Source organism: Colletotrichum paranaense (genome assembly GCF_030867605.1).
Source record: "Colletotrichum paranaense strain IMI 384185 chromosome Unknown Scaffold_1.1, whole genome shotgun sequence".
Classification (NCBI taxonomy): Eukaryota; Fungi; Ascomycota; class Sordariomycetes; order Glomerellales; family Glomerellaceae; genus Colletotrichum; species Colletotrichum paranaense.
The window spans coordinates 4,194,708-4,216,480 of NW_026848959.1; the positions used below are offsets into that span (position 1 = coordinate 4,194,708).

Consider the following 21,773-nt stretch of genomic DNA (forward strand, 5'->3'; position numbering starts at 1 on the left):
AAATACCGACAGGGTTATTGCAATACTAACAAACACGAGGTGGAGGATGGGGAGGCGAAGACATGAAAACGTCGTCCTTCTCGGCCGGTACCAAACTCGTTGTCAACGTCGGTCTCAGCAACCCCACCACCCTCACGAAGCAGACTCCAGCTGACAAGGGTTGATCACCACCATAAAATCCCTTTCGCAGCGATGTCCAGGAGAGTCATGTGTATAGCCGTCAAAGAGACGGAGATGCGGGAAGATTTTCAACAAGTTCCTTCCGTGCTGCCCCCCCCCCCCCCTTCGTGGGCGTTCTCCATCGTATGTTGAGGTGGGTTCCACACCGAACCCCAACCCCACGTTTGCGGACGTAAAGATGCTTTGCCCTAAACAAGGTAACTCTTCCCTTGTGCCCGTCTCGGCGGGACGCGGAATGAAGAGCGGATAGGGCGGTTGTTGACAAAGTTGTGGCTGTTCTGTCAAACTCGTGGCCTGGAGAGATTGAGTTTTTTTTGTCAGGAATGCAATCAGTTTCTTTCGAGGCGCGCGGCTCACGAGGTATGCAGCGCGCAGACAGAATCTTCGTAATCACTTAGGTTGGAAAACACGAATTGTAATATGTCATTGATAATCATGGACAGTAAATCTGTTCTCTTTGTATTGTAAAGGGAAATCATTAAACTACATAAGTCATGACGAGGTCAAAGAGCTAAAGTTGTATAGCGAACAAGATGTCCTCCGAGAGCAGAGGACAAAGGAGTGTTGAAGAACAGAAGAACAACAAGGCAAACGGCCCGCAGCGATCGCTAACCCCCCCAATAAAGCGTGTGATCATGGAATGAGCAAGGCATACAGAGTGCTGCATTCGTCGAGAAAAGGCGTCCAAGTGGGAGAGAAGAAAGAAATAAGAGTCATAAGTCGTTAAACAAGCACGAGGCCAAGACGTGGGCGTTAAACCTTTCCTGCAAGGTAGAGGATGTTCTCTTTGACTGCATCCGTCAAGTCCCCTTGTCCCGTGTAGACATAGGTGACTGTTTGGGACCACACTTCGGGATACGGTAATGGCAACTCGACAACGTCGCCAGCCTGGACTGTACCAGAGACGATGATAGCCGCCAACACCGGGAGTGAGGACCTGGCGTATTGGAGATCTGTGGGTGGGTTGGGTGTTAGCCTTGATTTCCCTGCCTTGTATTCGGGTAGGAGTGAGCCGGCCTTGGAGGCTATTGCCGAAAAGGTTCAAGTCCGCAAACGTCAGAGGGTATAAACTTAGGCAAGACATGACTTACGGATTGGTATAGTGTCGGCGCCACGCGATGAAGCCGCGCGGGGATCTCCAGATTTTAGCCCGCGGCTGTAAGGGAGCGTGCTGTGGATTGCACTGCTCGACCGTCTTCGTGCCGCGCTCGGTCTAGGAGATGAGACCTTTGGCAGCGGTGAAGTGGCCTGAGTATGCAGAGATGGCCGCCGTCTTTGATCCGCGGGAACAGGACTTGGCAACGGGTCCGCGATGGTGGAGCGTAACTGCTCAATGTCGAAAGTGTGAGTGATGAGCATCGGTTTGCGTTCCAGAGCTCGAGGACGAACTCGAAACTTCATTTGACGCTGGTGAGGTGGGAGAGTCGGCGTGGATGGCATTCGTGGAGGCGAAGAACCTCCAGCAGATTGATCCGAGTTGGTGCTCGCATTGGAGCTTCGACGATTAAGAGACATAGCTTGAACGAAGACGTCGGAGGTTTTGGCATCACCAAGATACACATGACCCCATGCTCGTAGCTGCTCAAGTTGAACGCGCTTCTCAGCCTCCCTGGACCTGGCGACGTACCCGGGTCCTGCTACAGACTGTCGTCGTTGTGCCTCTTCGCCCAGACCGGCGAGAAGCATCGATCGAGTTTCCGCTGCGAGAGTCTGCCTTCGAACACTGCTAGCCATAGGTGGTGAGACCGGAGTTGCTGATGGCGGCGGACCTGGCCGGCGAGGGCTTACAGGCGCAGCCGAATAACGTCTACCGTCACTTGCTGAGTGCTCTGCGAGAGGAGAAAGCGGACTCGGCCGGTTTACTGACTTGGGCGGGCTAAGGTCACCGGAGCCTGGAGCTTGTCGGAGTCTGGAGCCGAGGCGGTCGACCATGGCGCGCTCATGCTGTCTCATTGAGCCATCGTTGGAAGGAAATACCGGAGTGGGCAGGCTTTTGGGTGAACGATCGGATGGGCTGTAGTACGAGCTAGGAGCAGTAGGTCTGCTTGAAGTCGAGGAACGAGGGAATCCTCCTTGGTTATATGAAGGTGTCCATAGTGGGTGAAGGCTTGCCCGAGGGTGGCTCTCGATTGGGGTAGCCATGGCGATGTATGATAGTGATAGAGGTAATGCCTTGTAAGATATATCAAGTGGTGACTGAAGAAGGAAGTGTTCAAGTCAGGGTTTCGAGTAACAATGAATGGGCCCAAAGATCGGGATGTGCAACCAAGATGATGGGATGGCGGTGATGAGAGTCCAGAGTATGCAGCCCTGTAGGGATTTGATCAAGGGAGAAGAGCTTCTCTTATGTCTGGGGTGGATGGAGGGACGAAGAGGGTTAATTAATATCTTTGCGGAAGACCTTGTGAGCCACCTCAGTCTGTAAGTCTTGAACTTCTCGCCCACCAGTTTCTTTAGGAGCCAGAAGAGAGAAAGGGCACTTGCAGCAACTGCCGGGATCAGAAAATGAAAGGACTGGTAGGTACGGTAGGTCTCTGTCTCTCTCAAAGAAGACAAGAAAGACAGGCAAGGTGCAAAGAAGAACAGACTGACAGACTGTCACTGACAGAGAAAGGGTGTGCAAAGAAGGCGGCTGCAATCTTTGCTTTGGGCCCGGCAAGCCTAGGTGGGAGTGTAATGAGGAATGCGGTCGTAAAGCATGGAGTGACAATGAGCGGTTGCGGCCAACAGCCATGCCCATGTCACTCATTGCATATGAGAACAAAGGAGATGAGCTAGCAGGCGTGTGGGTTGGGTTGTCGGAAGCAAACCCATGGGACATGGCAGGCTTGAAGCTGAACGTCTGCAGATGGACACAGAGGAGAACAAAGGAATGTGGCTTGTCTGGGCCTTGATTCGTCATGTTTCTGGCGATACTATTGGCCTATTATGCATCTTCCTTCCCTGCCACCTTGAGGCCTGGGGGTGTACTGCGTAGCTTGTTGGCTTCGACGCATAGAAGCAGTTCCTATTGCTCTGCCCGCCTCTCATTCTCTCTTGGTAGACAGCCAGATCCAGGACTTTCGGCCCGGGAGTTGATACTTGGTGGCAGCCAGAGCAGCAGCAAGAAGACTGCAACCAACCAACACTTGAAAGCTGGAGGGGGGTGCGGTGACTGGGTTGAGACTTGCACTTGCGTTTCCACTTCCACTCGCACTCGCACCAGTCGAACTTGGCGTAGCTGCATCTGTCCATGTAGCTGTAAATAAGTTTCAAGACTACCGACACGGATGTGTAAGTTGTGAGGCTATAGTACTGTCTTCAGACCAAAGGGTACCCATCTTTTCCATGTAGAGCTGGGCTTGGGATGAATGCCGCAGTGAGGCCGGGGGCGAAACTGCAAAAGTGTGGAGTTGGAACATCAACGGCGTCGATATGTCTTGGAAGTTTGGCACAGCGGGAGATGGTTGCGGCCGTGATGGCGAAAAGTGGGAAACGGTGGAACAAGACGATGACAGCCAGCAATTGGGATCTCAGATCTCGATTTGTGATGGGTTGGAAAGACTGGAAAGGTGGAGGGGGGAGGCGAAGAATGGAGCTGACAAACGGATGAAGAGGTGCCAGTCTGGCAAAGACAAGAGATTCGGGTGTTTGGTTGGTTGATTTGCGCGGATGGATGAGATGGATGGATGGATGCGTGGAATGCGTCGTGTGCGTGGGAGACATGGAGGAATGAGACAACAACAGGATGATCAGCAACAATAACAACAACAAAAACGACAACGACGATAGAAATCATGAAAGGAAAGCTTAGAAAGATGCCTCGGAGGAAGCTCCTGGAATGCCCATGTTTGTGACGTGTCTGCCTTCGGTTGAGCTGTGCCTCTCCAAAGCTTGCCCCGTCCCCCCGAACTTTCCTTTGACAGCGGAAGGCACGGAGACAACAGGGGGATTTCTGCGTCAGGTATGCCGTAAGCCCCTTCCTTCCTCTCCGTGCCTCCGAAGCCATCGGACCAGGACCCACACGGTGGTACGGAAGGAGCTGTTCATTGGCTCTGCCCGTCTCTTCGCAATTCTTACATAATCTGTCAGGCAATACAGGTACGTATCTCGTCTGGCACACTTGAGGTAGACAATGGAAGGAGCTTGGACCACCTACACCAAGCTCCCGCTGCTGCTTCTGGCCAGAGTTCGTCTCGTCTTTTTTCCCAGTGGTGGAGAGAACAGAGAAAGAACGTCGAGGAAAGGTTGACGTTGCAATTACCGGTAAAACCACATCGCCAAAAGAGCAACAACCAACAGCTTGTTTTTTTCGCTGAACCGGGCAAAAGCAATGCTCGCTGTCGTCAAAACCATTCCCTTCTCTTTGGACATGCATTAAACATTTCCCACACTCCTTGTTGCTCCCAGAAACTAAAGAAACCAAACTCTCTTTCGACCCATCGCAAACATGTCCGACGCTACGGCCGCGAGCTACAAGAAGCTCAAGGAAGACTTTGTCTCCAATCTCTCTGGTGGCTCCGCCTCCGAAGTCAACTACGTGACTGCAGTTGCTCCCGTGCGTAACTATCTTCTTTGAACAGAAACTCTGACCTGTCCTCCTGATCTCCTGATCCCCCTGTTGCTGCTGCTGCCCCCCTTCACGTCCCAGGCGCCCCCGCGCAGCGCATGCATCGAGACAAAGCAAAGTGCTGACATTCGCATTCCTTTCCAGGTCGCCGTCCTGCTGTGGTCTGTACTCCAATCACGCCAATCCTTCTTCAAACCCTACACGCTATTGGGAGCTGCCGCTGATTTCCTCCTCAACGTCACCGCCATCCTCCTCTCCACGACTCTCTACGCCTCCTCCCCCTTGCTACTTTGCGCCCTCCTCCTCGGTCCCGCCGTATTCATCTACACTCTGCCTCCCAACTTCGGCGCCAGTCGCAAGAAGCCCGCCATACCACCCAATGCGAAGCCCAAGGCCGGTTCCGGCGCGGGGCCGCTCTCCGCACTGCCCGTGAAGCCTTTCCTGACACACTACCGGGGTAGCATGCTGGTCATCACTTGCATCGCCATCCTCGCCGTCGACTTCCGCCTCTTTCCGCGCCGCTTCGCCAAGGTCGAGACATGGGGAACATCACTGATGGACATGGGCGTCGGGTCCTTCGTCTTCAGCGCCGGTGTTGTCGCTGCTCGGCCCGTCTTGAAAGAGCGCGCCGAAGGTCGATCGATACCCCTGACGACACGTCTGCTGCAGTCGATGCGCCACTCCTTACCGCTACTCGTCCTGGGCGTCATCCGCTTGCTCAGCGTCAAGGGTCTCGACTACGCCGAACATGTCACCGAGTATGGGGTTCACTGGAACTTTTTCTTCACCCTGGGTTTCCTGCCGCCGTTTGTTGCCCTCTTCCAATCCGCGCTCAAGGTTGTGCCTAGTTACGCCGCTCTGGCAATCATCCTGAGTGTGCTGTATCAGGTGGCTCTGGAGAGCACCGACCTCAAGGCTTACATCCTGACCGCACCGAGAACCGACCTATTCTCAAAGAACCGAGAGGGTATCTTCAGCTTCTTCGGCTACCTGGCTATCTTCCTTGCGGGACAAGATACGGGAATGTACGTCTTGCCTCGGAGTCTCAACACCAAAAGCGATTCCACCCCCGCTACTCAGCGCAAGACTCTTCTCATGATGATGGCCATTTGGTCTGCTGTGTGGACAGGGCTTTACTTTTTGACCACCAGCAACAGCTACGGCGACGGTCTGAACGTTTCACGTCGCCTCGCGAACCTGCCCTATGTCCTATGGACAGCGGCGTTCAACTCGACACAACTTCTAGCCTATGCCCTAGTGGACACTTTCTGCTTCCCGTCCTTCTACAATGCGACTGACGCGAAGACCGAGAAGGAGGCTTACCATACAGCGACCAGTAGGGTATTCCGCGCCTACAATCGCAACGGCCTATTCTTGTTCCTCATCGCAAACGTCTTGACGGGACTGGTCAACATGACGGTGCCGACACTGAATGTTGGACCCATGGCAACGATGGGCATCTTGGTTGCGTACAGTGGAGCAATCACGGCTATTGCTCTCGGACTGGACGAATTCAATATCTCCATCAAACTATAGATGATGTCGAAATAAAATTTCGAGTTACACGACTACAAACATCTCACCCTCCATGTGATACTGGCTCAGAAAGCCGGGTAGACGATGTCTCATCGAGGCACTACATCAACGCCTGTTCGGATCCGGCAGGTTGTTCGAGGATGGCCAAGCCGCGAGGCATCCGATAAACTTCCATGGAGATAGGCGGTCGCTGCTGACAAGAGACTTAGAAGCCCGACAAACCCGGAGGATACGGGCTATGAAGACGGAGCCACCGGAAAACTGCAGACAGTCAGCTGAGTGATTACAGTCTGACATCAAAGAATTTCCCAAATGGACCTCTCCTCCGAGGCTGTTGGATTGGACAAATCATGCTGCATTCCGGTGGTACGACAGCAAAAATCTCACTGCTAGCAAGAAAAGAGAAAGCCATCACCGCGGCGTGGACAAAGCTTTTTTTTTTTTTTTTTTTTTTTTTGCAAGACCCTCGGTTGGGCGTAACTTTGGTATTGCTCTTCGAATGAGTTGACCAGGCATGCGGATCCGTTGCATTGACGGGTTTGTCCCTCGATCCACACCGCCGGGGTTTTCTTTGGAAATCTTCTAGAATACTCGGTGAGCTCAGACTGAAAGCACTGGGACGAGAACAGGGCTGGCTATGGGCAAGGCGAGGCGAGAGGCAAACAGGAAAATTCCAACAACAACAACAAAATGGTTACCAAAAACTTGGTCCAGGTCACCGGTTGGTTGGTTCGAGATCGTCGGGAACCCCGTTTGGACGCAATTCCGCATACCGACCAACACTACTTTCGCATAGTCGAACGCGTGGACTTTTGTCTCTCTTTCTCTCTCGGATGTGGGTTACTTCCCGTTTCCCCCTCTGCCGAGTGATTACCTACGGACCCTACGGATACGTACGCTGGTGCGGCCCTGCGGAACACACATCTGGGTCGGCACACGAAAGATCCCTGGGCAGGAATCCGATGTCCGGATACGGGTGGTTCGTCAACGTGTTTGCTCGAACCGGCCGGGGTCGTCCCTGTTGGCCTTTGGGGGGGGGGGGGGAATCATGGATTGGGCCGCATGGCCCAAGTTGAAGTTGGGTAATGGGTTATTTGAAGATGGGGTTTGGGACTGGGACGGAGTTCTGTGAGATTAAATAAGACGCGTCGCGCCTTTTTCGCGAATTTCCCGAGCCTTTGATGAGTGGGCTCGTCTACTGTTTGTTCGTGGAGTCGTCGCTGGTGGTCGTCCATCATGTGGTCCCTCATCATCGTCTTCGTTGTTCACTACTCAAAGGGTCTTATCCTTCGCTGTCGATGAATTTGGTTTGACGACAGTTTTGGTGATTGTATTCGGTATAGAAGGGAGGCTACGTTCGCCTGGTATTTGACTGAAATAGCGGACGATAGTCCGCGAAAACCCCAATATGATGTCACTGGACAACATATCCACCGTGGTATTAATGGCCCAAGTGCCGAGTCTGGCTGGGCTGTCCCGGGCTGATCTTCTTGATGGGGTAGCTCGCTTGCTCCAGAACCGGGGGAGACGAATGACAATTTGGCTTAATTGACTGATGTATGATCATGGGGTGACCATTCGGAAAGACCTGACCGAGAGGGTCTTTGGGCAGTCAAACTTCTCGAAAGACAGAAGTTGGCCGACATTTGACAAACCCCTCCTCATCAGCACGTGCATTTTTTCAGGATGCGAAAATGCTCTTGGGGACGCAAATCTTAAAGGTGCCAAGTGACATGACTTGCGGCCAGCCCTGAATCCACTAAATTGGCAAATCGAGCCGGGGCATTTTGAGCTGGCTTACAAGTAGAGATTCAGAAGTTCAGCCTGCTCATGACGGACAGGTTGTATTTGGGCTGACGCAGGCAAACCCCGGTCAAACGCCGTGCGCCTCATCTCCGATGTTAATGCTGGCTAGATGGTGGACGCGACCTTGGTCGTCTTTGCAAGTTGGTTATGAGCAGACAAACCATTGGCGCCTTCACAAGGACATAGCAAACGGTATTCGCCTTGAAATCGGTACTGCCCTTACTCAGAGAACTTGGTCATTGCAAATCGGCTCAGTCAGCTCTGTATTGGGCTTGACAAGCTGAGCAAACGGCTGGGCTTTGTCCAGTGTGGTGCATCGCAACCAATCAGCGAAATATCAGAATGCTTTGGTTCGCATACAACACCAATCTGCCGCGGGTAGGCGTAAGTTTAAGCTCCAAAGTGAAAATGCGTATGGAGGAGATCTCCAATGGCAAAGACAAGCGAATAGTCTGAAGTGGAATGGAGCCTACTTCGTTTGGGGCCTGCGAAATGGAATTCTCTCCACGAGGGTGGAACGCCTGTATACAAGTAGATAGAAGGTCTGTGATGATTGATTACAATGAGACAGGCGAATCAAGATGAAGTGAATTGATGACAAGGGTGAGTAAGCTGGAGAGTGAAGCGTGAAGACCCAGAAGCTTGGTGGAATAAGGTAGATTCGAATACGTGCGTACCTTGCATTGACGATGGCTGAGGATAGCCGCCGAGTGAGCCAGTCAAGTATTAAGATGAAGGTAACTTCGTTAAGGCAAGGGATGCTGCGTGATATTCGGGTAACCTCGTGGGTGAATGAACCTCGACTCGCCCTTGAGCCATGCGCCATCAGATCCAACCGCTTGGTGCGCATAAATATTGGAGATTCAGTAAAATGCGAAGGCGATGGCGACGACGACATTAAGATGGATGTGTGGGGAGGCGAGCACTGCCAAATGACATGCGATGCGCAAACACGCGATCCGTCGTTTGAGGAGCGAGGGGAACTCGACAGTCCGGTCTCGCAGACACTGCCCGCCAGCCAGTCAGGTTCTGGACGGTAATTTGAGAAATGCAGCCTGCCACGTCAATGCAAGGGACCTCGCTGCGGTCTCAAGCGCGTAAACTAGCAGCCATCTGCAATTAATTATGCCGCAGCTCACAGGACGATCCTGTCCGTCTGAGTATTTGTATAGAGCCGCGTTTGCACCAAAATGCACGAGGCAGAAGAACGTGGTACAGTTGACTGACTGGAGATACAAGTTACCGGTACAGCTCCTGGTCAACAATGGACACGGAGGATGGGATGGAATCGGACGAAATCCAAATCGTTGCGGGAGGATCAGGACAGTCGACCGGTTTGGGCAGTGGTGCGGCAGCAGCTGGTCCTGGTGATGATGACAAGTCAGAACGACATGACCCCTGGACCATGTCGATACCCCGGTCTTTATCGCCTGGATGCCCAGCCCACCAGCAGGGGTATGAGGTGTTTCGTTTGACGGTGGTCGACTAAACGCAAAGGTAAATCGTGATGCGACTCTGTAGCTTCTGTAGTATACTGCTGCATAAGGAAAGGGCATCTGCCCTCAATGCGGTTCGGTCGTAGAGGCTTCGAGATATTGACGATTAATTGGTGCTGGGCATGAATCGTGGGAAAAGTTGCATCTGCGTACCACTGCGGGCGACGCCAACCACGCTCGGCACCATGCATCGCATCTCGCCCCGCAGGCGATGACTTGTGGAGGGCGTCGAGATTGGAACTGACGGCCAGTAGCCAACTTGCTTTCGGACGGCGAACTGCTGTCTGACACCATGTTGACCTTTCCAAACTAGGCGCACGCTCAGTCATTTGGTTGGAGAGAATGAGAGAGATGAAGAGAGAGAGAGAAAAAAGACGTGAGCTTACAGCGGGCAGATATTCGTAGATGGGGTGCATGATCCTCGATAACCCTTGTCGAGGGGTCATCCCATCTCCAAAAACGAAGCACATGGGGTTGGGCATGAAGCTGGAGTGTTGCTAAGTTGCCGGAGCGTGCGAAGCGGGAACCTTCAGTCTTCTCGAACGAAGTGGGTCACGAATTGGAGGCTCGATGCCAGCTTGATCTATTCGTACGAACCCAACGGGCCAATTAGTCTGTTGCATCGAGAGCCCGTCAGCGTTGTGCTCATGCTGACTAGATTCCTTGGAAAACAGCGTCTGAGTTGTCGAGGAGAGAGCTCGAGCTTCAGGTGAAGTCGGGTTCGGGTGTCACGTCAATCGTCAGGCCGAGGGCAGATCCCAGCGTGCTTGAGAAGCTAGAGCAGCTAAAGCGGCTGGTAGAGATTTGCATCCTTGAGACAGCAGAACATAGTAGGATCCGGTAGAAGGTGAGTTACAGAGATGATGTTTGGAAGAAATCATCCACTTCATGTTCCATGCGAGAAGGTAAGGCAGTAAGGTATATCAGGCAAGGAAGGAACTTGGAACCTCCTTCTATTGAGTGAAGTGGGCAGGTACCGGTTTGGCTGAGAAGTGGAGTGGGAGGGAAGGAGCGGACAGGAAGAATTGATAGACGAGGCAGGTGCGACATGCTGCATCACTCCTTCCTTCTCCGCCGCCACCCGTCTCCGTCTCCTCCGTACCTTACGGTACCTTACCGGAGATGCTTTGCCTACCTGCTCCCATTCTTCCTTTCCTCTTCCCCTCCCATCCGAGTATCGCTCATCATTCACGTATTTTCTGAACAATAATTGAGTGTACGGAGTAGGTATGTATGTGCGTGTCATTTGCATTGGGCCTCAAAGCTGGTTGATATCGAATTCCAGCCACTCCCTTCCACATTCACATGTACGAGGAAGTGGGACACCAATCAACAGCTGCAAAATTTCAGAAATGGCGCCAGCGCCGGTGCAAGTTCTCAGCACCACCATCCGCACTAGCCACACCCACAACCACGTTTCGGCTCTTGTGCAACGCCTTCCTGCTCCCGCGCCTTGAGTCTTGAGGTACACAAAGGTTCAAAGCCTCCTCTTGACTTACACAGGCTTCTGCACTGCTCTGGACTGAGACGTTAAGTCAGACACGCCAATTCGAAGCATACCTACCCGTCTGCGACAGTTTTCAGACTGGGTGGAAGATGATTTATCGTTCGACTACGGAGTACAACTATTTCACTAGGCAGTAGGTACTAGACACTAGACGCTAGACGTAGACAGTTGTGGTCTCGACTCTCCCATCTGAGCCCCGCACGTCAACTTCATCTTGATACCTACCTACCTTGAATACGAAAGGGGACATCAGTCCATTCCGGCGCCGCTGCATTGAGGTGATTATTGGGGACGAATGCCTACCTTGACCCCCGGGACAGCTGCCGACTGCCAGCAGAACAGGCCGAGAAAGGTCACGGAAGTTGGAACCAAGGAAAAGACCAACCAAGGGAGAAAAGAAACGACAAATTGCCCACTGGCCACAATCCGCGCCGGCCCTCTGGAAAATTGGTGGTGCTTGGACAGCCGTAAGTGAGATAATTTAACGAGACGGCATGTCCTCGCTCTTTTCTTGCTACAATCAATACGACCCAGCCAAGGTGGTCACGGTCATCCACTCAGTTGAGGCGGAAACAGTGCTGCGTTTCTTCTCTCTCTCTCGGTTCGGCTCAATTCAGCTCGACGGAATCCTACCTCAAGGTACCTCACCTTCCCTTGGCCTCGATCTCACCTCACATCTAGCCGGCGAGGACGACTCTACCTACCTTAGGTACCTATCAGCCAAGGTACCTCGCAGCACGCAGTATCTTACTCTGGCACCTGCGCCTCTCCTACCACGTCCATTACTTGCAGTGTGCAGCGCAAGGAGTGTCATAGACGAAGCACTCAAGTACGAAAGCACGAAGCAGGAAGCAATCAGTCGCGGTTGCATGTCGCAGTCGCAGTCGCAGTCGCAGTAGTGGCAGCGTTAGCGGATATTAGCGAGTATCTGGTACCTGCATTCCGTCCCTAGTTGCATGTACCGCACCTGCTCCCTTTTTCCCGCTTTTCTCCCCTGAGGCCCACGCACATCTCCGCCTTCACTTTCCCTGGGCGATACTTACAAGTTGCATTGCACCTCACCCCTGCAAGTACACGATACCCCCGGGGGCCTACCTTGGTATGGAGTACGTAGTAAGGTATTCGACCAGGGAATCTCTCAATCGCGCGCTTTCTCTGTCTGCCTTTCTCGCGCCCGCCGCCCGCTCACTCACACCCACTCTCTTGACGTCTCTCCTCTCTTTTCGAGACTGACTGACTGACCAGCGACCTGGGGCTTGTCTGTTCCAGTTCTTGTGCTTCCGTTCCTCATTGCGCGCGCTGTTCCAAATATCGGGCGCACTCAGTCTCCAACCTTGGACCGGCTCCATCCAGCTCGTCCTGAGTCTCATCTCTTCAATTTCATTCTGACGAGCACGAAGACGTCTGACCGTCCGTTCCTCCTAACTATCTCTCTTCCTCTCTTTCTCTCCCTCGCCAAAAAAACAAAGGAAGAAAAAAAAAAAGAAGCCAAGACGAGGCCCATTCCCAATCCCGCCTGTCTCTCTTCTCTCATTCTGGACTGGTTCGCCCTCAATCGCCCTCCACATCTCGACTTCCACCGCCTCTCGCTCCCAAAGTCCAACTTGGGCTCTCACCGCGCATTACCTCATCCCACTTGTACCTGGATTCGCTGCGCCAACGTCTCCGTTTGGTCTGCGTTGGCCGTGTCTGGTCTTGTTTTTCTGACCGGCGATCCAACTCGCTCCGATAGTCTGCCTCTAGTTTCGAGCCCGCCGAGGTAGAGAAGCGCGCCATCGACAACTTCAACCGTCGACAAAAAGCCTACAATCAGACTCGGGCCTCCCGCACTCATTATCGTCATTGGCGATAGCTCCCTCTGATCGTTCCAAGCCAGACCAGATAAGACTTGAGTGGTTCGGTAAAAGGCAATTGGTTCCAATCAAAACATACTGGTTTCCGACCGCCATACTGCATCCAGCCTGCCTCTTGACCCTCGACTAGGGTCACCTCACCGACACGACTGACTGGAACTGTTTTCCTACCGCTCATTCTTCCTCCTGTCTGCACCCCCGTCTGGTCTCAGACGGTGTCAAAGGACAAAGGTTCAAAGCCATAGGTATCAATCCGTCGCACAGCCTTTCACCACAGCAGAGTGTGTACGTGCACCACTGCCCCTTTGTCGCGTCACTGTTCCCAGTGTTGTTGCTGCATTGACTCGACTCGACTTTACCGCCCCAAAACGATCGTCGCCGACACATTTCGTCAGGGTCGAGCTACAGTAAACAACAAATCGCAACCATCAACCAAGGGGGGAAGAAAACAATTGACCCCTTCCGCCCACACCATGAGATAGACTGGCCCAATTCATTGGTACACCAGACACTCACAACACGGCCTATCCAAGGACCCTAATACCTCCAATCGGGCTTGTCCGTCCCATACCAATTCAGGGCGAATTAATTCCTGCAGCTCAATAATTCCAGCGTCCTGAAACCTGGTGCCCAGCGAGCAACTTTACCTCGCTGAACAGCATTCGCTTACGGACCTCTTTCTCGCTTCTCAATTCTCCGCCAACATACCAGCCTCCCTTGACCCCCTTCCAAAACGCACCAACATCGCAGACCGACATCTTAGCGACAATCGCGGGACCAAAACACGCCAGACTAGGACCGCCGCCCAGTCGAACTCTATTTCCTTGCGCGCTTGCGTTTCCACTGTCGCAAAAGCATATCCTCGGCCGCTTTGCAGCCTGCCCATCACACAACAGCTTTGGCATCACCGCCTTTGGTCGCAGCCTCACCGAGCAGCCGGCAGTACACGTCGAACCACTCTTCCCCATCTCGCGAGGCGTACAATGCCAATTTGCAACACAACTTTGCCTCTCCTGCATCGTCACAACGCCCTCCGAGCCGACCGAGCGGAAACGGCGCGTCTGTAAACACTCAGGACCCAACTTCGCCCATGACGTCCCGAGTTGTCCCCGCCAGCCCCGTCGCCGTCGCGCCCTCTTCCCCAGACTACCAATCCTCATCCTCCGAACAACGAAGAAACATGCCCCCAGTCGCCCCCCCTCGAACGTCCTCGACGAATTATTCGGGCGCTACTACCACTACGACCACCACGAAAAGACGCGATCACGCTGCCGAGAAGGCGGCATCGTCACCGCGACGCGGTCAAGCAGACGGAACGAATGGTAATGTCGATTATACCTACTCGGATGACGGTTCTGCTTCACGCAGCAGAAGATCGCATCAACAAATGCCTCCTGATTCTCCCCATCGATCCAGCGGCAACCGACCTGGGAGTCAGCCGACGGTGATTCCCGTACGATCACATGCACCTCAGACAACAGCATCACCAAAGCAGCCCACGCGCGAAGCAAGCGAGGTTCTCAATCGAATGGTGGTCTCCCAGCCCGAAGTAGACATCGCTCGCGAGAAGGAACGACTAGCAGAAGCTCAGTCTACCCGCATAGGATCATCACATGATGACGCCGCGCCTCCCCCGATCGGTATGTCCGAGCATGATGACGGCAGACGTGGAGGTAGAAGCCGTCATGATCATTCCGGGAAACGTGAGAAGGTAGTTAGATTTGGCGACTACGTTCTTGGAAATACCATCGGTGAGGGCGAGTTTGGAAAAGTAAAGCTTGGCTGGAAGAACGATAACAATGTGCAAGTAAGTTAACGACCCGCTGACATGCCTCGAGATTCTTGCTCACACTTCGTCACCAGGTCGCTATCAAGTTGATCAAGCGGGATAGTGTCGGCAACAACCCTTCCAGATTGGCCAAGATCTATCGCGAAATTGCGATTCTACGGGGCATTTCTCACCCTAACATCGTTCGCCTTCACGAGATGGTCGAAACCGAGAGGCACATTGGTATCATTCTTGAATACGCCTCTGGTGGTGAGCTGTTCGACTACATCCTGAACCATCGCTATCTGAAGGACAATGCCGCGCGAAGGCTGTTCGCCCAACTAGTGTCTGGTGTTGGTTATTTGCACAAGAAGGGCATTGTTCACAGAGATCTCAAGCTGGAGAACTTGCTTTTGGACCGGAACCGCAACATCATTATCACCGATTTTGGTTTCGCCAACACCTTCGATGCCGAGGAAGAGCTTTCCGAAGAGGAGGAACTCAACCTCAGCGACCGTGACTTTGTCAAGAAATTGGGGCTGGATAGAGTCAAGACCAATGGCACAAGGAAGGGCGATTTGATGCAGACCAGTTGCGGCAGTCCCTGCTATGCTGCGCCAGAGCTTGTTGTGAGCGATTCTCTATACACTGGCCGCAAGGTCGATGTATGGAGTTGCGGTGTAATCTTGGTAAGTGGCGAGTTTCCCAGCGCAAGCCTATTTTGTAAGCTGACCAGAGTTTAGTACGCGATGTTGGCTGGCTACCTTCCCTTCGACGACGATCCAGCGAACCCCGAAGGTGACAACATCAACTTACTGTACAAGTACATTGTCAACACGCCTCTGACCTTCCCCGAATACGTCACTCCTCATGCTCGCGACCTCCTCAGGCGAATCCTTGTCCCCAACCCCCGGAAAAGAGCAGACTTGTTCGAGGTGGCTCGGCACAGCTGGTTGAGCGAGTACGCTCATGTCGTGGAGTTCATTACTAGTAGCACCACCACACCCAACCAGATTCAGAACACGACGGTGCCCTCCGAAGACGACGACTTCGCTGAGGCATCTGGCATCGGACGAAGCGCCTCGGTTCGCGAGTCCTCCAAGACGAAAGCCAACACCCCGACATCGGTGGGAGGTCTTGCCAGCAAACACGCCAAGATCGACGCCGATGCCGAGGCAGCAGCTATTGCTAAGGCGCACAAAGATAACAAACGTCGCACGGTGCAGGTCGAGTACGTGGCGCCGACGACACAGACACAAAGAGGGGAGGCTGCTGCTGCAGCAGGAAGTAAGTCGAGAGCGCGTTCGAGCAGCCAAGGTCCAGTAGAGGTTGCGGAGAACCAAAACTCGCAGGAGAAACCCCTTCCTAGAGATCCCCCTGTCTCGAGAGATTCGTACAGAGCCAGTCGACAAGGCACGCGCCCTCCTAGTGCCCACCGCAATACTGCAGCCGCACCCTCAAGACCGACTCGCGACACTCGTACGACCTCTGATAACACCTTCACACCTTCAGGACCAGCTGCACAGGCTTCTGGAAGACCTCAAACTGGCGGCTCAATGGCATCAGGCTCAATGGGACTGGGAGCTGGAGCTCGTGGATCGTACGGCCAACCAATCCCCCCGGCCGTCGCAGGTACTAATGCTCATGGAAGGATTCAACAACCCACTACCCAGGATTCCCAGGCTATGGGACGACCCAGCGTCAGCGTGCCGCCAAAGTTTGCCAAGGTTGCCGGGTTTGCCCCAGAACAACAAGTCGCCCAGAGCCAGACGCCTCCTCAGTCAAGCGATGGCAGAGGTCATGGTCACAAGCGTTCCAACACCATCGGCTCCCTACTGGGTCGGAACGGGTCGATCTTTGGGGGTAAGAACCGCAAGAGACCCGAATCTCAGATCGCAGACAAGAGCCGGAAGTACCCTCCAGTCAGCATGCCTAACAACATGCCTGCTGATGGTCAGCCCCGCCCTTCGATAGACTCGAGAGCCTCACGGCGATCCTTCTCTTTGGGTCTCGGAAAGAAACGCAGCGGTAGCATTGCTGGGTCCCAGACCTCCCACGAGAAGCAGAATAGGCGATTCTCATTGATCCCGCAATCATTCTCGCTGAAGGCTATTGGCATTGGCAGAGACTACGATCGTCCGCCGTCTGAGCCACAGTCTCAGCCCGACCTTCCCATCCAAGATCCCCCTGAAGTTGACGAGCATGGAAGATACGTCGACTCACGGGGACAATCTCGAGGTTTTGATGGTGGATATGACCAGGGGTACCGACAGCCACCAGGCTCTAGCTCTGCTCCCCAGTTGTCACGTCAAGAGTGGCAAGATCAACAGCAGCAGCAAGGCTACCAGCAGCAACAGCAGCAGCAACAACAACAGCACGTGGGCCCAATTGGCCAGCCTAGTGCAGTGCCCGCCTATATGCAGCAGGGTACTGGCCTAAACACTGGGTCGGAGTCCTCATTCGAGAATGCTCAGAACCGAAGACACACTGGTGCTCCATACAATGCCAGCGGATACTCTGAGTCTGAGGGTTATGACGGACAGCAGTTCGGCTCGTCCCGCGGTAATGGCCGGTCTGGCGTGCTACAGAAGAATAAGAGATTCGAAAGTGCAGAGTACGGTGGCCATCAAGGCAGCAGCGGAGCCGCCAAGAGAGTTATGGACTTTTTCCGCAGGCGCGGCAAAGCGAGGGGTGGCGACGACAGGTAGAACACTCTCGAAGCCCTCGACTGCTCGCCATCTACCGGTTCAGGATCGCGGCCCTTGTGCGGGCCCCGGTCATCACAAATGAGTCTGTCCCCGACGCGCCCAGTTGAGCGGTGACGACGTCTATAGGACGGTGCGCACCTCGTCTTTTGAGATTTCTGAGGTTTTAATGTGTGAATACCAGCCAGCAGGACACGTTAGTCATTTGGCATCATTAGTGGAAGTTGATGGCCTGCTGCATGGTGGGCGAAACTGGCATAGAATGTTGAGAGGAGTTCTTTCTTTCCACAGTCCTCTCTCGTGTAATCAGGGAAGTTTGGTGTTTATTGCGTCGGTTCATGGGATGGGGGGTGGTTCAGATACAGAGAAGGCTTGGTGGTTTTTCTTCCCTCACCCCTTTTTCGGAAATGGGTCTTTTTTTTATTCTGGTTGGTTCAACTTGTTCATTTTCCCTCTAATTTGATGGCATCACGTCGGTAACCGATTGAGGTTGCTGGCGGCGGCAAAGGCGTATGGGAATACAGAAGTAGAGAGAGAGTGAGAGAGAGAAATTCAGAGAGAGAAGAGAGAGAGAAGAACCGACGTTTGAGTTGTTGACATTATTGTGTGATGAAAGTTGAATACCGTAGTGAGTGAGTGGCTGGCTAGCATCGACTGGCTGGTTGCGGATATGTAGTGTTTAGTATGAAAGCATATTGAAGCTGCATTGGATGGGCAACGTATAGTCTCCTGTGAGATGTGAAATTATTGAACCAGATAGAATGAAGCGCAGTCTGTTGATCATGTACGTCTTACGCAGAAGATGGAACAGGTATAGTAGAAGGCATGTAGAGAGTAGAGAAGCCCAACATCGGACATCTGTACTCTTTCCACCGTGTGTGTGATAGGGAATAAGTGGTAAATGTATCACTCCTTACAAAGCGTCAAGTGGAAGCTGAGAGCCCGCAAAGTTCGCAACTACCCTCATCGGATCTGTCACGCTGATGACGACGGGGGGATGGACCGCAAACGAGGTCTTGGTCTTGGCGGTGAGCCAAGGGGATCGATCTCACAACGCCTCGAAGCCCGGATGGATTTTGCCTTGCTTTTCTAGCTCCTGGTTTCTCGCTAAATAGTCACACGCTGTGATACTGTCATGACGCATGCCTGTGAGTCCGTGACAACCGTTCACTTCGTGCTACTGTCACTCACCCCTTCGACGCGACGCTCCGACGCAAAGGAGACTTGGACGCTGGAGTCTGGACGCTCGCAAACGGCCCACTTTGGTCTATGGAGTAGTGGTAATGCGGACGTCCAGTCACGGCATCACCTAGTGCAGTGCCTTTTGATAAGTGTGGCTGTTCGTGGCGCAGTCATCACGACTGCTACTGGGACACTAGTCGGATCTGTACTCCGTACCTAAGGTACGGAGCATCCGTACGGGACACAAATGCATAGCCACCACCCGCCAATGGGCCGGTGCCACAAACGTCAACAAGCCTCCCAAGAAAATTTGACGTCACTCTCGGCACGTGTCGGCCGGCTTGGTATACATCTGTGGCGTTCCTATTGGCTTGCGAGTGGGAAAATCACCCGCTTCGATAGGATAGGTACGTATATCACTATCAAAAGCATCGACGAAATCCATACAATTACGGATACTAGCCTCCCAGGCTGGCAGGTAATTAAGAAATGATGTAGGATTGGTCGGCCGGCATTTAGCAGAAGACGCAGGTGGGAAGCTTGAATTTCGTTTGAACGAACCCCTGTTCGTTCGGCGCAACGACCAAAAACGACTTGCCCTTGGATGGGCAAACATAGGATGTAGGATGGTGTTTTGGATGACGCGTCTCGGCGCCCGTACGCACAACTGGTTGTGAGTTGGATCAGCTTCTTTTGAATTTCAACGGCCCTGTATCTTTCTCGTCACCGGTGGCAAAGGGCACATTCAGAATACGTCTTGTACGCATTGAGCCTTCTGTAGCGGAAAAAAAAGAAGAGACAAGGGTAGGATAGAAAAGTATCGTGCTGTTGTTGTTTCCAGTTGTCGAAATTAGGTTGTGACAAACGGGAAAGAAAACGGTCTAGCCGGTAGGGGAGAGGAATTAGGTTGGACGAGAGAAGGGAAGGGAAGGCACAGCGGAAGGGAGGGAGGGGGGCATTGGATGGAAACAAATAGTGCCGGTAACCTTTTGAAAATGCAAAAAGTAAGGCGATGGGCAGGAACAAGCAGAATGTTCGTCAAATCGGCCAGGGGTGAAGAAAAAGCTTTGGGAAGTTTGGGAGCGGTTCCCCGTGCGCTCTTTGAGGCCCCGAGCGCCCTCTTTTGCAACGGCCCTCAACCGTTTGGGGCTTCTTGACGGAGCGGTCATGGATTCAAGACTCTTGCAATAATATATCCACTGCTTAGATCCTTTTGAAAGGTCAAAAGTGGTGCGGAGTGTATGCCAAAGAATATGGATGCAAGGTGATTGTTGGATCAAGTTGCTCTGTTTCGACTTCGCAAGAGGAGTGTATAGCCGGGCGGAATGCAACTCTGCAGTCTACTACGCTGGAGCGGAGGAGGATCGTCTCGCATAGGGGTACCTGGACCACGTGTGTCGTCGAGAGAGAGGTGCCAGCCACTGAGGTGCGAGGGTGATCCCCGACTGATTGATAAGGCAGGTTTGGCAGGAAGGCGGCAGGCCGGCTGGCTCCAGAGTTTTGGGACATCAAAGTTATGGATTATCCATATCTCGAATTGTGCCACTGTGAAATTCCCCGGCCGGTATGTAACTTTTCGATAATGACACGCGGGGTCGACTGCCCGGCCCGGCTTCTTCTTGATCCCCTTTGATGAGGCTTCTTACAGTTTTATCATCAACAAGGGCGAGGAGAACGAGAAACATAAAATGCGCTACTGCATGATCTGAAAAGCAAGAAAGATGGGGTCCGGAATCCGGTTCATGTTTCGAGATTGTCTCTACCACGGAACCCATCATCTGTAATCGGTGTCCTTGGCGATGCTTGGCGCACGTTGCGAGTTGAGCTGGGGATGCAGAGGAGCAAGAGCAAGAAGGAGAGCCGAGAAGTCCAAGAGTCCGTCGTGGCTCGGTTTCTAAGTAGAGCACAGAGTATGAATACATTGAAAAGAGAGAAGTGTGTGAAGAATCGGTGTGGGTGAGGCTCGAGCGAGAAGGTTGTTTGCTTGATCTCCGTCCGGTAGAATGTCCCATTTCGGCCTTCCAACTTCGGCCCTCGAACAATGCTAGTTTCTGGTTTTTTGGACGGTGTGTGTCAATGTGGCGTAGGTTAATTGATCAGAAACTGCTGCTGTAAAGTGCTTGAAGGCTGTAGTTGCGTTGAGCTGGACATGGAAAGTGCTTGTCCACCTCTGCTGCGGACCTAGCCTGCGTACGGAGTACAGTGGTAAGGATAGAGGGTTGGGACGAGGGTTTGGCATGGGAGGCCGCGAGGAGATTGCGAAATTGGACGCGAATATTTGCGAGTGCAACTCTGTCATTCTGTGAGGCTCAGCTGGCGTCCGGGCGGAGCGGAGGGAGAGGGTGGTCCTCTGCTGGGAGGAGAGTTGTTTAGCACCTAGGGGAGTCAGAGGGGGAGGGATGGAAGATTGGAAGAGGAATTCCATCCCACTTTCCGTCAAGTGTTAGTCGAGTCCCCTGCCCCTCCCTGCCTGCGTGAAGGTTAATGCTTATTAGTGTGTATCCACTGTGGCTCGACGGAGCCAATGGGTTCGAGGTTGCTGATGAGGCGGAGGATGGGCAGTGGTTGTTGTGGTCCTTTGTTGAGAGCGGGAGCCTACAACTAGAGACCGACTGACCGATTGACCGAGGGAGGGACGGGACCTTGGGGGGAGGCAAAATGGCGAGGTCCGATAGGGCAGAGGCCTCCTTTCCCTGCAGCGAGTTGATGAGGTGTGATATCATTGTTGCTGTGTTGGATCTGGGCCTGCAGGCGGTGGTGGTGATGATGATGATGATGATGGAAGAACAGTGACAGCATGTGCATGCATCTGGATTTCAGGATTTCTGGATCCAGATTCCAGACCCCGTATTACCTTACGGAGTAGGTCCTCGGTACAGAAATGGTGTCGTAGTTTGCAGTGTAGCCAAGAAGGCCAAGGGGAAGAGGCCCGTACACATTTCCATGGCAAAAGCTTGGTTTATTGGTACAACCCCGGGCCCAGAACTCTGATGTGATGTGGATGCGGATGTGCTGGATTGTCTCTGTTTGAAGCTATGCTCGTGCTTGCTGCTCGTCCAACCAATGACTTTGGATGTGTGTCCCGCAGTGATGATTGCAGATCCCAAGAGGTCCAGTTTCTCAGAAAACAGGAGACGACGATGCAAATAGCAGCAAATGAGAAGAGAAGAGAAGCTGGGGATGACGAAGTA

At 53.1% G+C, this 21,773-nt stretch overlaps 7 protein-coding genes across 7 annotated transcripts; 4 read left to right on the plus strand and 3 right to left on the minus strand.

Annotated features, from left to right (window-relative positions):
* Positions 1 to 933: 933 nt before the first annotated feature.
* On the minus strand, positions 934 to 2,322 carry CPAR01_01452 (uncharacterized protein; the record flags this gene model as incomplete). The annotated part of the gene is made up of 2 exons (XM_060485741.1): positions 934 to 1,205; positions 1,272 to 2,322. The coding sequence occupies 2 exons, from the start codon at positions 2,320 to 2,322 to the stop codon at positions 934 to 936; spliced, it is 1,323 nt and encodes a 440-aa protein (XP_060356598.1).
* A 1,158-nt stretch (positions 2,323 to 3,480) lies between these two features.
* CPAR01_01453 (uncharacterized protein) lies at positions 3,481 to 3,885 on the minus strand (the record flags this gene model as incomplete). Its single annotated transcript, XM_060485742.1, has 1 exon — positions 3,481 to 3,885. One exon carries the CDS (start codon positions 3,883 to 3,885, stop codon positions 3,481 to 3,483), a length of 405 nt encoding a protein of 134 aa, XP_060356599.1.
* Positions 3,886 to 4,419: 534 nt separating this feature from the next.
* Positions 4,420 to 4,533, minus strand: CPAR01_01454 (uncharacterized protein; the record flags this gene model as incomplete). The annotated part of the gene is made up of 1 exon (XM_060485743.1): positions 4,420 to 4,533. The coding sequence occupies one exon, from the start codon at positions 4,531 to 4,533 to the stop codon at positions 4,420 to 4,422; it is 114 nt and encodes a 37-aa protein (XP_060356600.1).
* A 76-nt stretch (positions 4,534 to 4,609) lies between these two features.
* Positions 4,610 to 6,265, plus strand: CPAR01_01455 (uncharacterized protein; the record flags this gene model as incomplete). The annotated part of the gene is made up of 2 exons (XM_060485744.1): positions 4,610 to 4,717; positions 4,874 to 6,265. 2 exons carry the CDS (start codon positions 4,610 to 4,612, stop codon positions 6,263 to 6,265), a joined length of 1,500 nt encoding a protein of 499 aa, XP_060356601.1.
* A 2,708-nt stretch (positions 6,266 to 8,973) lies between these two features.
* On the plus strand, positions 8,974 to 9,560 carry CPAR01_01456 (uncharacterized protein; the record flags this gene model as incomplete). Its single annotated transcript, XM_060485745.1, has 2 exons — positions 8,974 to 9,107; positions 9,311 to 9,560. The coding sequence occupies 2 exons, from the start codon at positions 8,974 to 8,976 to the stop codon at positions 9,558 to 9,560; spliced, it is 384 nt and encodes a 127-aa protein (XP_060356602.1).
* A 412-nt stretch (positions 9,561 to 9,972) lies between these two features.
* On the plus strand, positions 9,973 to 10,068 carry CPAR01_01457 (uncharacterized protein; the record flags this gene model as incomplete). The annotated part of the gene is made up of 1 exon (XM_060485746.1): positions 9,973 to 10,068. The coding sequence occupies one exon, from the start codon at positions 9,973 to 9,975 to the stop codon at positions 10,066 to 10,068; it is 96 nt and encodes a 31-aa protein (XP_060356603.1).
* A 3,655-nt stretch (positions 10,069 to 13,723) lies between these two features.
* Positions 13,724 to 17,403, plus strand: CPAR01_01458 (uncharacterized protein; the record flags this gene model as incomplete). The annotated part of the gene is made up of 3 exons (XM_060485747.1): positions 13,724 to 14,734; positions 14,791 to 15,384; positions 15,439 to 17,403. Coding segments are annotated over 3 exons (3,570 nt in total), but the record flags the coding sequence as incomplete, so codon positions are not given.
* Positions 17,404 to 21,773: the final 4,370 nt, after the last annotated feature.